At 45.9% G+C, this 15,031-nt stretch overlaps 1 protein-coding gene across 5 annotated transcripts in view; it reads right to left on the bottom strand.

Moving 5' to 3' along the window:
- The window catches only part of Evc2 (EvC ciliary complex subunit 2), a 107,801-nt gene that overhangs the window by 45,270 nt on the left and 47,500 nt on the right, over window positions 1-15,031 (bottom strand). For all 5 annotated transcript variants that reach the window (XR_010040873.1, XM_063230173.1, XM_063230172.1 and 2 more), the window contains 2 exons: window positions 11,657-11,981; window positions 1,470-1,709 (listed from right to left, as the gene is read on the bottom strand). Coding sequence is in view for 4 of the 5 variants with exons in the window: in XM_063230173.1 (XP_063086243.1) it covers window positions 1,470-1,709; window positions 11,657-11,981 (565 nt within the window). In the remaining variant the exon portion in view is untranslated. The remainder of the gene's footprint in view (window positions 1-1,469; window positions 1,710-11,656; window positions 11,982-15,031) is intronic.

The raw sequence follows: 15,031 nt of genomic DNA on the forward strand, positions 1-15,031 counted from the left end.
AGGTCAGGGAAGTGGTACCACTGTCACTTTATTTAACACAATACTAGGACAGCGGTTCCTGGAGACTCGTCATTAATTGCTTCCAGGAAGACACAACAAGCAGCAAAAACAGCAAACACCACACAAATCATTTGGGCTGCAAAGGACCACGAGCCATGAGGTTCTCAACATCCTCAGTGTCCCGCTTGAGCTTGGGGTTCTAAAAAAAAAGGAGATCTCATGTCCAAATACACACTGCTCTGTCTCAGCTCCACAAGCTGGGTCCCTGCTAGGACCATGAATGTGGCATCAGTCACACTGTCCCAGGAGGACACGTACTGGCCGGGTGAATGCTCAGTGCAGCGGCCTCTCTGCTGGGGCCTGCGCACGCACGTGTGCAAGGAAGTGCACTCCACACCTCGTCCAGCTGGTCCTCACTCCTCATAATCAACTTGCCACCTTGCACACACCCTGCTTCAGCTGGCTGGAAGCAGTTATTCTCACACGCTGAACCTGCCCCCTGAAAGAATACAGCGAATCTCACAGGGAAGCGAGCCAGCCGGCCTTCGGGGAAGCCGTCGTTTATGAAGCAAAAGCCAAAATCACGTGAGAGCGCACAGGAGGGCCACAGAGCAAGTGAAAACACTAACCCTGCAGACATGAGTGCCAAGTAGCAGCCTGGGTCCTCAGCATCCCCTGAGGGCCTCTGCTGCCATACTTACTCACTGGCTCACCCGCCAGGGCAGGGGTGATATCTACATCCCCCAAATGCCCAACTCACTGTCAGAACACAGAATTTCCACGGCAAAGTAGGAATTTGTTTCTCATGAGCACCATATTACCTGGAGCACACTGAACGCCCCATCCAGCCAAACGGTGCAGGGCACTCTTGCACACCAGTGATTCCAGTGTGTGTGCACATGCAGATGACCCATAAGAAATTTCAAAGCAATGCCGACTCTGAAAAACTACCTGCATCACCAGCTAGGGATTTGTTCAGTATGGGTCAAAAATATTCACACTAAGTTCATGCGGAAAAGTAGATACGAAGTGCCCCAAGCATATGTAGATGGGATCCTAAGCCCAAGGTCTGCACACCAATGTGCACACACATATATGTGCATATTTATTTATATCACCGCACACATTAAAAACATCTTGCACCGAACACTGGCTTTCCGTGGATGTGCCTATTAAATTCATCACACCTCCGTGCATACTTCCCAACAGAGGAAACTAAAGCTCAGAGAAGTTGGGGGACTCGCTCAGGTTCACCGCTGACCTGAGTGGAACAGAATCCAATTCAGGTCCGCCATGCCCTCATTTGCCTGTGTGCTAGAAGCAGCCCCACATCAGGAGGTTGGAGGAGAGGAAGTGAGCTCTGTGCTACCACAGGAAAGGAGAGGCAGCCAGCCCCAGGAGAGGAGTGAATTCCTCCAGGCACTTACAAAACCACTCCACCATCACGGCAGCCTGGGAGAGGGAATTACCTGCAGTTTCGAATAATCTTGCAGCAGCGTTTTAGCTGCCTCTGGCTTCAGCTCCCCTTTGAAAATAGCATTTTTTATTTGGGCAAAAAAGATGCCATGCAATTCGGTTCTCTGGAAAACAGCGAGCTGCCTGTGAGCCTGGGCAAAGTCCTCCTCCTGGTGCAAAGCCAAGGACTTCCACACGTGCTCCTGCTCCAGGCCATGCAGGGTCCGCAGGAGGCTGCTGCACTCCGCAGCGGACTGTAGAGAGAAGAGGCAGCTTGTGAGAGACAGACACGCTGAGAGTGAGAATATACACACACTGGCCACATGTGCACACGCACACGCACAGACCACATGAACACTCATGCAACTGAAGGACATCCCATTCAAAATGTTCAGTGTCTCCAGTGCATAATGTACAATGGATAAGTGTAGGTGATGTGTAAGTGCACTTGTGTATATATGCACACATGCACAACCATCCACATACACACACACTCAGCTACATACACCCTCGAGTAGACACATGCATATTTGTGTAGACATGGTATACACACACACATCCACACGATGCGCGCACACAAGGATACAGATGCCCACAGGCACAGAGCACACTGGCATGGAGCACATACGTGCATTGCACACACACACACACATCCAAAGCTGCAATGGTCAGGCTGCCAAGCCTGGGAAGACGCCATTCCCAGCTGTCCCCCAGCCCTGCTGTTATCTGAATCTTTCCCCTGAACAATCACAAAGCAGAAAATTCACCAAGGTGGGAATCTGCAAATCAAACTGCCTGAAAAAAGCCTACAAAAAAATGGAAATCTCTCTTAAGTATCCATCGGTCACACAGTTAGCCACACAATTATTTCTATCCTCTTTCATCCTCAGCTCGCTGAAGATAAAAACAGCAGCAATCAAGTCCAAGTTGGGATCCCTGGGTAGAAAGAGGTGTGAGGCGCTGAGCGTACCAGGCAGGCAGCCTGTGTGTTAAGCAGCTCAGAGTAAGGACAGAAAGAGACATTTTCCCTGCTCAGCTCCCCAGGAGGCCATGTCGTGTGGGGAGGCAGGATCCGAGGAGACCCCAGGATTCCCGCCCTGCCCTGGTGAGCAATGGTGGCAGTTCCCTCCCTTCCTGGAGCGCAGGTATAAACTTGAATCTGGTGTGATAGGATATGATATCACGTTGTTCTTTGATTAGGTTATACTGCAGGGCAAGGGAAGGCCTCCTATCAGTGTGATTAGGGCCCCAGTCAGCTGACTCCAAGTCACGGGGGGCGGGGGGAGGCACCCCACCATTAATGCTTCAGCTCAGCTATTGAGTAATAGCTACAGAAAGTCTTTTACTGAGGCTGGATTTATAGAAACAATTGGGTTGCAGTTTCTGAGCCACACTGTTGCAGAGAATTGGCATTTTTTTTTTTTTTTATTTAAGAGGAAAAAGAGAAAAACACAAAACAAAACAAAGCAGTGTAAGGTTACACATAATACATAACTACAAAAGAAAACATAACAGTAAGAAATCACCTGTTAATAGATTACATAATATCATCTTGGAAATAGTTGCTCAAATCACAGTATCAAAGAATACAAAGTAGACATTCAAACGGAGAGACTGCAAACAGCTGTGTTCAATGATCCAAAAACATTAATATAGTCAGCTATTTAACATCCCTAAACACACTTGTTGTTATATCCGTTAGAGCTCTTTTTTTTTTCCCCTCCCTCTCTTTTTTATAACAAAATTTATACATTTTGGATTTTATTACTCCTCAGTTCTCATTACTCTCTTGGGGGGGAGAGAATAAAGTCAAATATGGCAAAACAAAGCTGTAAGTCCAAACCAAGGATAGACATAGCACATGATGTAGAACAGAGTACAAGGTCATCAACAATGGTTATCAACATTGTCTCTTGTTTCCTTAAAAGGAATTGTCCATCTCATTAGATATTATAAAGCCGGACAAAACAGTGGAGAACAAGACCAATAAAACTTAGGCATTGTGAACATTACAGGACTTCCAAAGGAGACAATAGTCAAACCAGAATGGGCATCTTTGTGAATCTTATTGCCTTCAAATTAGTTGCCTATACCTTCAAACTTGCTACTATCGCACAGAATGGAACAGAGTCTAATCAGTCAAAACAAGATCTTGGGAGTATTACAGGACTTCAAAACAAGTTAATAGGAGATCAAAAAGAGTTACTACTATATATCCTAATTTTTTAAGTTTTTCCCTTAATTAAAATAAACATAAGAAATAGCTAAATAATTTTTTTTAAAGAATAGTAGTTACCATAGTGTCTGTCTTTTTCCTTAAAATATTTGGATAAAACTTCATATACTATAGCTTCAAATATTTCCATATCAAAAAGCCCAGTGAAGCCTTATAGAATTGGCATTTATTTACAGCCAGCTTGATCTGAAGGGAAGAGAGCACTTCACCAACAGCCACAAGGGTTAGAGCCCTATCTGACTGCAGCTGAGGAGCTGCACATCGGCCCCCAAGTGACCTTTCTCTGCCATCCTGAATGTGACATGCTCAAACTTCAATTTATTTTAATGATTAGGACTAAAGATGGAGTAAAACCTGTTTCATTTCTTATGGTCAAGACAAAAATCACAGATACACAAAGATACGCACACACAAATCCTAAAATAAAATTTTCTGTCCTTATTCATCATTGTATTTCTGCTAAAAGATACTGCGTGAGGCAGCGAAACATCTGTGCTTTGTGTCTGAGTGAGATGCTCCCTAGAGAACCCAGGACAGGACCTGCTGTGTCAGTTTCCAAATAGCATCCTTGGAAGAGGAGCCCTGAAGAGATGTGCCAACCGTGGCCTTGGCACACCATGCAGCGACGCCAGAGCCCCAGGCCCCAGGCAGAGAGGCCACAGGGAGCAGGGCAGGCTGCCTGGTGTGCAAGAGACCAAGCAGGTGACTAGAACAAAGCGCAGACAGCAAGGCAGCCAGTTACCCTGGCAAGGGAGGCCCTTCGAGAACAAGGGTCCCCTTCTCCCAAAGAAGCAGGCCATCAGGATTTGCAACAAAACCTTTCTACTTTAAAAAACAGTCCCATGTGCACTTCTGAAGCAAAGCTAAAACAATGACCCTGACCCCCAGCTCCCCACTGGAGTCTCTGGGGGGGGGGGGAGGTGTGGGCGGGCAGGGCGGGGGCAAGGCGGGGTGGGGAGGGCACTCCCATGCTGGTCTGAGAGCGGGCTGCCTTCCCAGGGCAACTGCTACGCGGAATGCTGACTCTGCACCTTGGAAAACGGGAAACCATGCCGGGACGTTATGACTGTGCTAAATTATGCTCCTTGTGCTCAATTTAGCAAGACAGGCAAATTGTAAAACTGTTTTATAAAAATAAATCCATCAGAGTCAGTTAAAAGGGAAGAGCTCCTAAGCCTCAGGCATCTCCCTTTAAGTTGCTCATGAGTGATTCAAGAGACCCCCAGGCAGCCTGCGTGGGATGCAGGCCCAGCCTCAGTCCACTGGACAGGGATCCACAGGAAGCACTGCCCAACACACCGACACACCGGCAGAGGCTACAGGAAGCCAGGCTGCCAGGCCCGGCCTGAATGGGTCTCAGGTTCCCACCTCCAAATGCAAACAGGTCACATCCTCGGCACTACATCCCACACTTTAAAAAAAATGATATGAAATTCTGAATCCCAGCAAACATCTGACAAGGCCAATGCTGTTTCCCAGCACTGGCAATCTTGCCTTCTGAAATTCAGCTGATTCAGAAAAGCATAAGACGTGAACATGCCAATGGGGTGCTGTGGGGTATCACTAAGCGCGTAAATGTTAAGTGTTAATCAGATTAAATCAGTCTGTCTCTTCAGTTGTTTGTGAGGGTGACAACACTCAGGATCCTTCCTTATAGCTCTGTAAGACAGTCGGTCCGCATTCACCTTGCAACCAGCCTACTGGGCAGCAGCACCAGAGCCCCACCCCACCCTGCTCCTGCGCCTGGAACTTAGCCCCTTTGGCAGCCTCTCCCACCCAGCTAAAGCTCCTCACAAACACTAACTTACTCCTGAGACAGGAATCATCACCAGCCCCCTTTCAGGAGAGGGGAGGAGACTGAGGAGACCCACCTTGTGCCTTTTTAAGCATGCAGGGGCAATGCAAGCCCAAGCAACGGCTCCCAAGTCAGTATCCTCATGGCTGGCTCAGGGCCTCCTGGGAGAGGCGGGCTTGAGAACCACAGAAGGCGAAATGAAAGAGAATGTGGCAAATGGGGAGAAAACCAAGGATAGAGGGAGCAGGAGGAAAAGAAGGGGAGGGGATGGGAAAAGAATGAAGATGCGTCACGGACACAAGGAGTGTGTGACATGTGTCTAGATGTCCCCTGAAGCCTCATGCGACTGTAAGTGGGGCTTTTCAGAGGTGGCTGGGTCTAGGGCTTGTGATGCTGGGACTATGGATGTGATGTTGCAGCCTAGAGAATTTCCTGCTTGGGGACCAGGTCTCATGCAGAAACAAAGCCGTGCTAACTCTGCTCTCCACGCCCCTGCCAACAAACCTGGCACCCCAGGTCATCTTCAGAGAGCAAAAGCAGTAGGAACACGAAAGATGCCTGGCAAGATGGGCTAACATGGTGCACACAGCGCAGGGACATGCCACCCCACTGTACTGCACAAGAGTGCTGTCGGAATGCAGGGGGTAGGGGCAGACCGCCTGGGGATGAGTCTTGGTACCACCTGAGACAGACAGCATCTGAGTGTCGCAGTTGCCTCCTTGCCAAAGTGAGATTCCACCCATTCAGTGCCCAGACCAATGCCCAGCACTCGGGGAGCTCTAGGTAAATGTGAGCCATTTCGCTTTGAGTCTTACTTTTAAAAGGATTTAACGAAATCAGACAATTGTTTCCGCTGTGATGCAGAGTGAGAACAGGCAAGACACAGCCATGCACACGGCATGAAACGTGAGCACAGTTGTACACGCAGAGGCACAAACGCATAGCTCAAGGCTGGGATGCACACGGCAGTCAGTGGCCACCACATGGGCTCTGCAGCTCAGTGGTGGGAAGCTTTTCACTTAAGCTTTTTGTTTTTATATTCAGATTTCTGCCCTTTTAGGCAAACTTTTCTGTACAGAGCCAGAAAAATCTGTTGGATGTCACAGACCATGCAAGGTCTCTGTCATATACCCTTCACTGACTTGGGCTGCTGTTTTACAGCCCTTTTAAAATGTAAAACCTGTTCTTAACTCGTGGGGCTGTATAAAAACAGGCAGGATCAGCAGGGCCCATGGACCCTTGTTTGATAACTGCTGCTATGAAGAACAGGAGATCGTTCAGGGGCTGAACCACTGAAAGGTGCTTTCCACCACTCCTCCTACAGGCCGGGCCTGCCCAGCCTTCACAGCTGCAGAAGCAGAGGGCAGGGCCAGCGGGGGAGGCTGCAGTCAGCTGAGTGATGTGGTCCCCATCATCCAGCTCCAAGTCCTCTCCCCAGAACCTGTGGACACAGCCTCATTGGGAAGGGCTTTGCTCTTAGGACATTATCTTGGTTTATCTGCAGGGGTTCTAAGTCCAGTGACATTTGGGCAAGCCCTAGATCTAATGGCCAGCATCCCAGGGTAAAAGAGGAGATGGCAGGACCCTAGGAAAAAGGCCATGCAAAGTTGGAGCAGGATTTAAGTGATTCGTCTATAACCCAAAGAACACTTGGAACCACTGGAAGCTGGACCAAGCAAAGAAGGATCCTCCCCTCAGGACTAGGAGGGAGCACGGCCCTGCCCACACACCTTGATTTGGACCTCTGGCCTCCAGAACCATGGCAAAATTTACACCTCTTCTTTTGAGGCACCAATCAATGGTAATTTCTTCTGGCAGCCACAGGAATGTAATCCCAACCCCAAACAGTACCCAAGCCACAGCCTAGAACAAGGCACCACTGTGGCACAGCAGGGCCCAGCTGCAAGGACACAAGTCGGGGACAGAGTGAGTCACCTCTGTTCTCTACTGCCCAGCCACATGCCTGAGACAGATGACCTCAGGTGACCCACGAACTGCCAAGCTGAGAGCTATTTACCAACTTCTGGGGAACCCCGTGTTTCACTGGCGAGAGGGATACGGATGCTGAGCTCAGAAACCTGCTCCTACACAGCTGTCAGGCTTCTCTCAAACGCCAGGTGTCCAAACAGCACATGCAGGCTTTCGGCACACAGGTTGAACAAGCCACCCCTCTTCCAGAGAAAGACAAAAGCCAGGCTCAACTGGATCTCGTATGCCAGGGCTGCTCGGCTTCTCCCAAGGCAGTGATAGGTACCTCTTTAGAAAGACGGACTGCTCTGTAGACCTAGTTTGGTAGTCATAAGTTGCTAGAGTTGTTCTTTGTCATGGAAGTATATTATTTCTCCATTAATTGCAAGAGATAGTTCTGTAGGGTACATCAATCTGGGTTGGAAGTTGTTTTCTTTCTGGACTTGAAATATTTTACTCCAAGCTCTCCTTGCCTTTAGGATTTGTGTTGAAAAGCCTGCTGATTTTGATGGGCTTTCTTTTATAGGTGATTTGTTTCTTTTCTTTAATAGCTTTTAATATTCTGCTCCTGTACTGAATCTCTGGAATCTTATTACATGCCTCATGTAGATTTATTTTGGTGGTGGCTAATTGGATTTCTAGATGCCTCACTTAGCTGTATATCAAATTCTTTTTCTATGCTTGGTTGGTTTTCTGCCAGTACTTCTCTGAACCATTTTCTTCTCACTTATGCTGATTCCTGCTTCTTCACTGACTCTGATCAATCTTATGTTGTTCTCTGCATCACCTTGTAGCTGTTGGGTTATCTTCTTGGGGTCCCTTGGTAATCTTAGGAGATTTTGCTTCATGATCACTAAGTGTGATCACTAACTGTTTCTAGGTCTGATATCCTGTCTTCACTTTCATGCACTCAATTTGACAAACCTTAATGGAAGTTTCAACTTCCTAGATATCTGTTTGAATCTGTTTCATGGTTCCATTTCTTTCCTATGTTGGGCATTCATGGTTCCCATCATTTTCCTATGACCTGCTATTGATTTTTAATCTATATCTACTCTAGATTTGCTAAGCAAGTCCTTCATTATAGTCATCATTTCTTTTTTTTATTTGAGAGATTATTCCTGCTCTGATCTCCTCTATGGCCTCATGCATCTAGTTTTTTACTTCTGCTGTTACCATTTCAAAAATTTAAGTGAGCAGCTTCTGCTTTGCTTACTGTCTCCTGAATTTGTTCTGAGCAGGCTGGAGGCTTGGGATTGCATTTTGTTTCTGTGTCTTATTATTTTCTATTTTTAAAAATTTAATCCATTTGCTGTGTTGTTGCTTGCGTTTTTCTTATGTTAGGTAGCTTTATCCTCATATGGAGCCTCACCCAGGAAGCGCCTGTTCCTCACAGATATCTTCTAGATGCAGCTGGCTCTTGGTCTTTGAGTCTGTCCCAAGACCCCACCTCCCCACTCTATTGGGGTGCTACCCCTCTAGCTGAGCACCCAGTGCCCTGTAATGGACTAAGGGGACAGTTGTGACCCCAGACAATCACAGCGTCATCATACAAGAGTGAACAACTGCCTATCAAAGGTCTAGCAACATGCCTAATGTGGTGTAATAAGCAGCACAACACCATTGAGCACAGCCAGAAGCTGACACGCATGGTAACTGCTAACCATGGTTGGCATCCCCAACCATCACAGCAAGGTCTGTCGATATATAACAACATCCAAAATAAAGAGGAACCGAAACAGATCAGACCAGCCAAATTTAAAGACACAATCCAAAAATGGGCATCTGGGATGAAAACACAATTCTCAAGTGAAGTACAAGATGACAAATAAATACACCAAAAACTGTTCAACATCACTGGGCATTTGAGAGATGCAAATTAAAACAACACTGAGATTGCATCTCACTTAAAAAAGAATGGGTATTACAAAGAAATCAAACAATAACAAATGCAATGGGGAAGTGTGGGGGAAAAAGAATCTTGCTCCACTGTTGGTGGGAGTGTAGACTGGTGCAACCACTGTAGAAATCAGTGTGGAAATTCCTCAAAAAACTAGGATCACAGGTTCCATTTGACCCCGATAATTCCCTTCTGGGTATCTTTCCAAAAGAATTAAAAGCATCGGGGCTGGGGATTTAGCTCAGTGGCATAAGCGCCTGCCTTGCAAGTGTGTGGTTGTGAGTTCGATCCCTGGTACCGATAAAAAAAAGACAAAAAAAGAATTAAAAGCATCATACCACGGCAATCCATACACACCCATGATTATATGGCCACCGTTTATAACAGCTAAATCTTGGAAACAATTCAAATGCCCATCAGTCAATCAACAGAAAGAAGACCAGAAATTTTTTTTATACACAATGGAGTGCTATCCTGCCATAAAGAGGGATAAGCTTGAGACATTTATGGCTAAATGAATGGACCTTGAGAACATACTCTTAAGCAAATTAAATCACACACATATGTAAATGTCACATGGTCTCTCTGGCATGAGAAACTGAAAGTGTAAATAAGAATCAATATATAACGGATACTGTGAAATAAGAAAAATGGTTTAAAAAGCAAAGGGAAACTAAAGAGGGGGAGGGAGAAAGAAGGAAAGGAAAAATGAGAAAAGAAGGGTAAAATGGAAACAAAGCTCTGTAAGTAAGGAAGGGAAAACAGGGTGAAGAGAAGGGAGGGAAGGGAAGGGAAAAAAGAGGAATAAAAAATACATCACATATAGATAAAAATTCCCTATGATGAATGTGATCACTATGTGTATCTGAATTGTACCAATAATTTAATTAGAGAGAGAGAGACAGAGACAGAGATGGAGACGGAGAGAGAGACAGAAAGTGAGCTGCTCCAACCAGCACAGGCCAGCCCTGGGGACGCTCGGTACCCAGCATTCTCAGAACCGAGCACCCACACTGAGCACCATCTGCAGCCAGCCCATGGCCACTCCTTCTATACTCCTCCCGGCCCACCTGACAGGCACTGTCAGACATGGACAGATGAGTGAGGAGTAGGAACACTGGGTTCCAGTTTGCCTGACCCCAGATCTGTGGAGGGGAGACTATCACCTAGCAGACTACAGATCTGCACCCTGACATCACCACCATCTGGGAACCACTCTTTCTGCAAACCCCGCTGTTCCACTCAGCCCAGGACCTCTTGCAGCACTACAGACAGCTCTCTACCATAACAGGGCTCCTTTCTCATCTGAGAGGATTCTTTGTAAGACTATGCTGCTCTGGAACACAAGAACTATGTCATGTTTTACTCAGTATCTACAGGGCCGACCCTAGTGACCTGAGAAACAGTAGATGATCAATAGGATCTGCTAAATCAATCCAGGAGAGATAGATGGATGGTTGAGTGGGTTGGTAGGTGGGTAAAAAAATGGATGGGTGGGTGCATGGGTGGTTAGGTGGAGGAATAGGTAGGTGGATGTTTGGGTGGTGGGTAAGTGAACAGGTGGACAGGTGGATGGATGGATGGATGTGTAGATGGATTGATGAATGCATGGATGGATGCATGCATGGATGGATTGATGGATGGATGGAAAGATAGATGGATGGATGGACGGAAAGACGGATGGATGGATGGATGGATGGATGGATGGATGGATGAATGGATGGATAGATGATGGATGGATGGATAGATGAATGGAAAGATAGATGGATGGATGGATGGATGGATGGATGGATGGAAAGACAGAGGATGGATGGATGGATGGATGGAAAGACGGATGGATAGATGGATGGAAAGATGGATGGATAGGTGGATGGATGGATGGATGGATGGATGGATGGATGGATGAATGGAAAGATGGATGGATGGATGGAAAGATGGATGGATGGATGAATGGATGGATGGAAAGATGGATGGATGGGTGGATGAATGGATGGATGGATAGATGATAGATGGATGGATGGATGGATGGAAAGACAGAGGATGGATGGATGGATGGAAAGACAGAGGATGGATGGATGGATGGAAAGACGGATGGATAGATGGATGGAAAGATGGATGGATGGATGGATGGATGGATGGATGGATGGATGGATAGATGGAAAGACGGATGGATGGATGGATGGATGGATGGATGGATGGGTACGTAAGTGGATAGATGGGTGGATGGATGGATAGATGGGTAGATGGATAAATGAATCTCTGAGGAGAAGTGAGGCACTGAATGCCTTCAGAGCTGTCTTACCCTCTCACTAACACGTTTCAGCAACTCTTCGGCTTCCTCCATCGCCAGCATCTCCTTCTGGTACTGGTTTTCTGTCTTCTTTCTTGTTTCCAGGTCACATTCAGCTGTCAGCGCCAACATCTTCCGATCACACTCTTCTTGTACTTCATTTTCCAGCAGCAGAAACTGCTTTTTCAAAACAGAACCTATCCTCCTCTCCACCTGGGGGGAGAGGTGCCCTCCACAGGTCAGGCTTCTCAGCAGAAAGCCGATGATATCCTTGCTGATTTGGGTTCGACAAGCCTCCAGATCTGCATCTGCCCGGTTCAGGGTTGCAATCTCCAACCTGGGAAACACAGAGGTCAAAAGAATGCTCTTCTACAAAACCACAGAGAAACCAGCATCCCTCAGAGCTTCACCTCGCAGGTTAGGCCTTTCTTTCTTCCTTCCCTTCTTTCTCTCTTAGCCTCTGTCCCTTCTGCTCCATCCAGTTAGCAAAGGCAAGTCACTAAATCAGCAGATTTTCACTGAATAAACGAGTAAGGTAAGATACCAGTAACAATGGGGTCAGAACTAATTAAAACGTGATCTTTGCCAACAAGTCAACAATAAGACCAAGAAGGGAGAGGAGAGCTAATAGATTTGAAGGATTTAAAAATAAAGTTTAATTTAGTACATTACAGCCAGGCATGGTGGCTCACTCCTATAATCCCAGCACTCGGGAGACTGAGGCAGGAGGATTGTTGCAAGTTCAAGACCAGCCTGGGCTACAAAGTGAGCCCAAGGCCAGCCTGAACAACATAGTGAGATCCTGTCTCAAAAAGACAAAAATAAAATAAAATAGTAAAATAGAATAAAATGTACATTACAGATGGTAACTAAATGTAATATATCCTGGAGCAGAAAATTAAAAAAAGAATCACACTAAAACCCAGGGAAATCTAAACAAACCATGACATGCACCATTTAGGTATGGGTCTAAAATGTCCCCCAACATTCATCCACTGACAAGCTCACAGCGTTAGGAGCAGAGTCTGTGTGTAGGAAGTGGGGTGTGCCCTCAGGGGACGCCCCGTGCAGGCCCCTTCCTCTCTCTCTGGCTCTCCTCCTGTTCTCTCTGAGCAGCTGGCTGCCATGACTCCAACAGCCTTCCTCTTCTACACCGACCACCGACTGAGCCTCTGAAACCACAGACCAACCCTTCCTCATCCAAATTGTGTACATCAGATATCTTGTCCCAGCCAGGGAAAGCTAGCCAATAAATGTACCTTATTAATATGAAATGTTAGTACTAGGGAAACATGGATATAGGACATATGGGAGTTCTGTGTTATTTTCTTGCAAATTCAATACTGATCTAAAAATAAAGTATACTTGAAAAATATTTGTGAGATTCTTCACAGGGTCCCAGCATCTAAAACAGTTGTGACGGTGGTGGTGTGATTATTTTCTGCCTGTAACAAACACCAGACTATACTCGTCAAAAGGTGAGACTTACAATATGTTAATTAGACTTCTATAAAAGCTAGAATAAATTTATGTTCATGATTTTTGACATCTTTTTTTTTTTTTGGTCTTTTAAAAAAAGTATTGGTACCAGGGATTGAACTCATGACTGCCTGCTTACAAGGCAAGCGCTTATGCCGCTGAGCTAAATCCCCAGCCACTGTTCATGATTTTTAAAATCAAGAAAATAAGGAATTCAGAGAAAGACTTCATTCACTATGGGTCCACCACTGAATTACAACCGGTGATGGAATTTTTGCTATATTTTTCCAGGATTTCTTTCATGCATATATTTTCCATAAATGTTCACTATGTGTATGGCAGAAAGTATAATTATAGCCTCGTTTTTTCAATTAATGTAACAGGTGTCTTTAAAACTATGTATCTCCTTTATAATGTGTGCAAGATGCTCTCCATCTGATACACCACTGTTCAATTAACTGTTCTTCCACTGTGCCTTCAGGGCACTTGCAAATTTCAAAATCTAGAATAACCATGAAGTACGCATCATTGTACAGAGCTTTTGACAGTCACAATAATTTCCTCTGTACAGAAGCCCACAAAGGAATCACAGGGTCAAATATTAGCACCATTTTGAAGTCCTTTGATAAGCAAATTGCTTTCTGGAAGAACTACCCAGCAATGCGTTTGATCTTCCTCTATCCTGCTCTCTACACAGGAAAAAGCCTTTGCTGAACTGATAGGAGAAAATGGCATCTACCTGCAAAAATATAAGTCTTCAAAGAAAATTTTACAGACAGTTGAAGCACTTTAAAGTAGAGATAATTTTATGACTCTAACATTACCTAGTTTAAAACTGGCCACTGCTCTTATTTTATCCATTTCCTTCTATGCATTCTGGAGCATTTTAAAGCAAATTGACAACCTTACCTACAAATTCCTCAATGTGCATCTGTAACTGTCCGGGAGGGAGAGACAGGTAAGTAGCAGACAGACACACAGAGAAAGAGAACAGATGCGCACGTTTCCCCGTCTCTCAGTCTATTTGTATTTATCTAATCCTGCTGCTAAGGGCATCAGAACGAACACATCTCCTCCAGGTGTGCTGCTCCCGCGTACTGACTATTCTAGGTTAAAGGCACTTCAAAAATAAATGCGAGCATGTACAAGATCAGGCTGACTTCTATGCTGCGTCTTAAGAGCAGGAGGCAAAATCATCACATGAAATTCGGCCTTGCCATGCCCGCAGGAAACTGATCTCAACCACCAAGCTTGGAAGGCTGAGAGCATGAGAATCCTGTGCAAACAGACCTTTTTAAAAGAATTCACACCCTTCCTGAACGTCCCCACAGCACTTAGGTGCTTTTCAGTGCCTTGCTATTCTCTGTCTAGTTCACTGTGTTCAACTTTGGTTGCTTCTCTGAGCCTTCATTTCCCTGTGCTGGCTCCCACCATATGGAAGGCTTATACTAAACTCGTATGCCTTCCTGAAACTATCACACGTCAGCTTATCTCAGGCTTAGTGCAGGACCCTAAGAGAATAGAGGTGGGCTTAGCGTGGTGGCACATACCGGAGTAACCCAGGCTGAGGAGGCTGAGTCAGGACTACTGCAAGTTTAAGCCCAGCCTGGGACACTCTGTCTCAAAAGAAAGACAGGCGAGGAAGGGGAGGGAAGGGGAAGAAGAGAAAAAAAGAAAAAAAGGAGGCCAAAACGTAGCTCAGTGTGAAAGCCGTGAGCTTTTTACCCACTCAGGGTAAAAGCCAAAACAAATGAAACAGCCACATTACAGGTTGAGAAACAAAATGACATATGAGACCACACGTTTTAACCTCCACACTCATGTTCACATTCAGTTCCACGGCAGGAGTGGTGAACGGAACTACGGTTGCTCATCAGGCGACCCTGACATCAGGAGGTGAACAGCAAG

This window comes from Cavia porcellus, unplaced genomic scaffold (genome assembly GCF_034190915.1).
Source record: "Cavia porcellus strain 051 isolate PalLab524CR breed Dunkin Hartley unplaced genomic scaffold, mCavPor4.1 scaffold_18, whole genome shotgun sequence".
In the NCBI taxonomy this organism is placed as follows: Eukaryota; Metazoa; Chordata; class Mammalia; order Rodentia; family Caviidae; genus Cavia; species Cavia porcellus.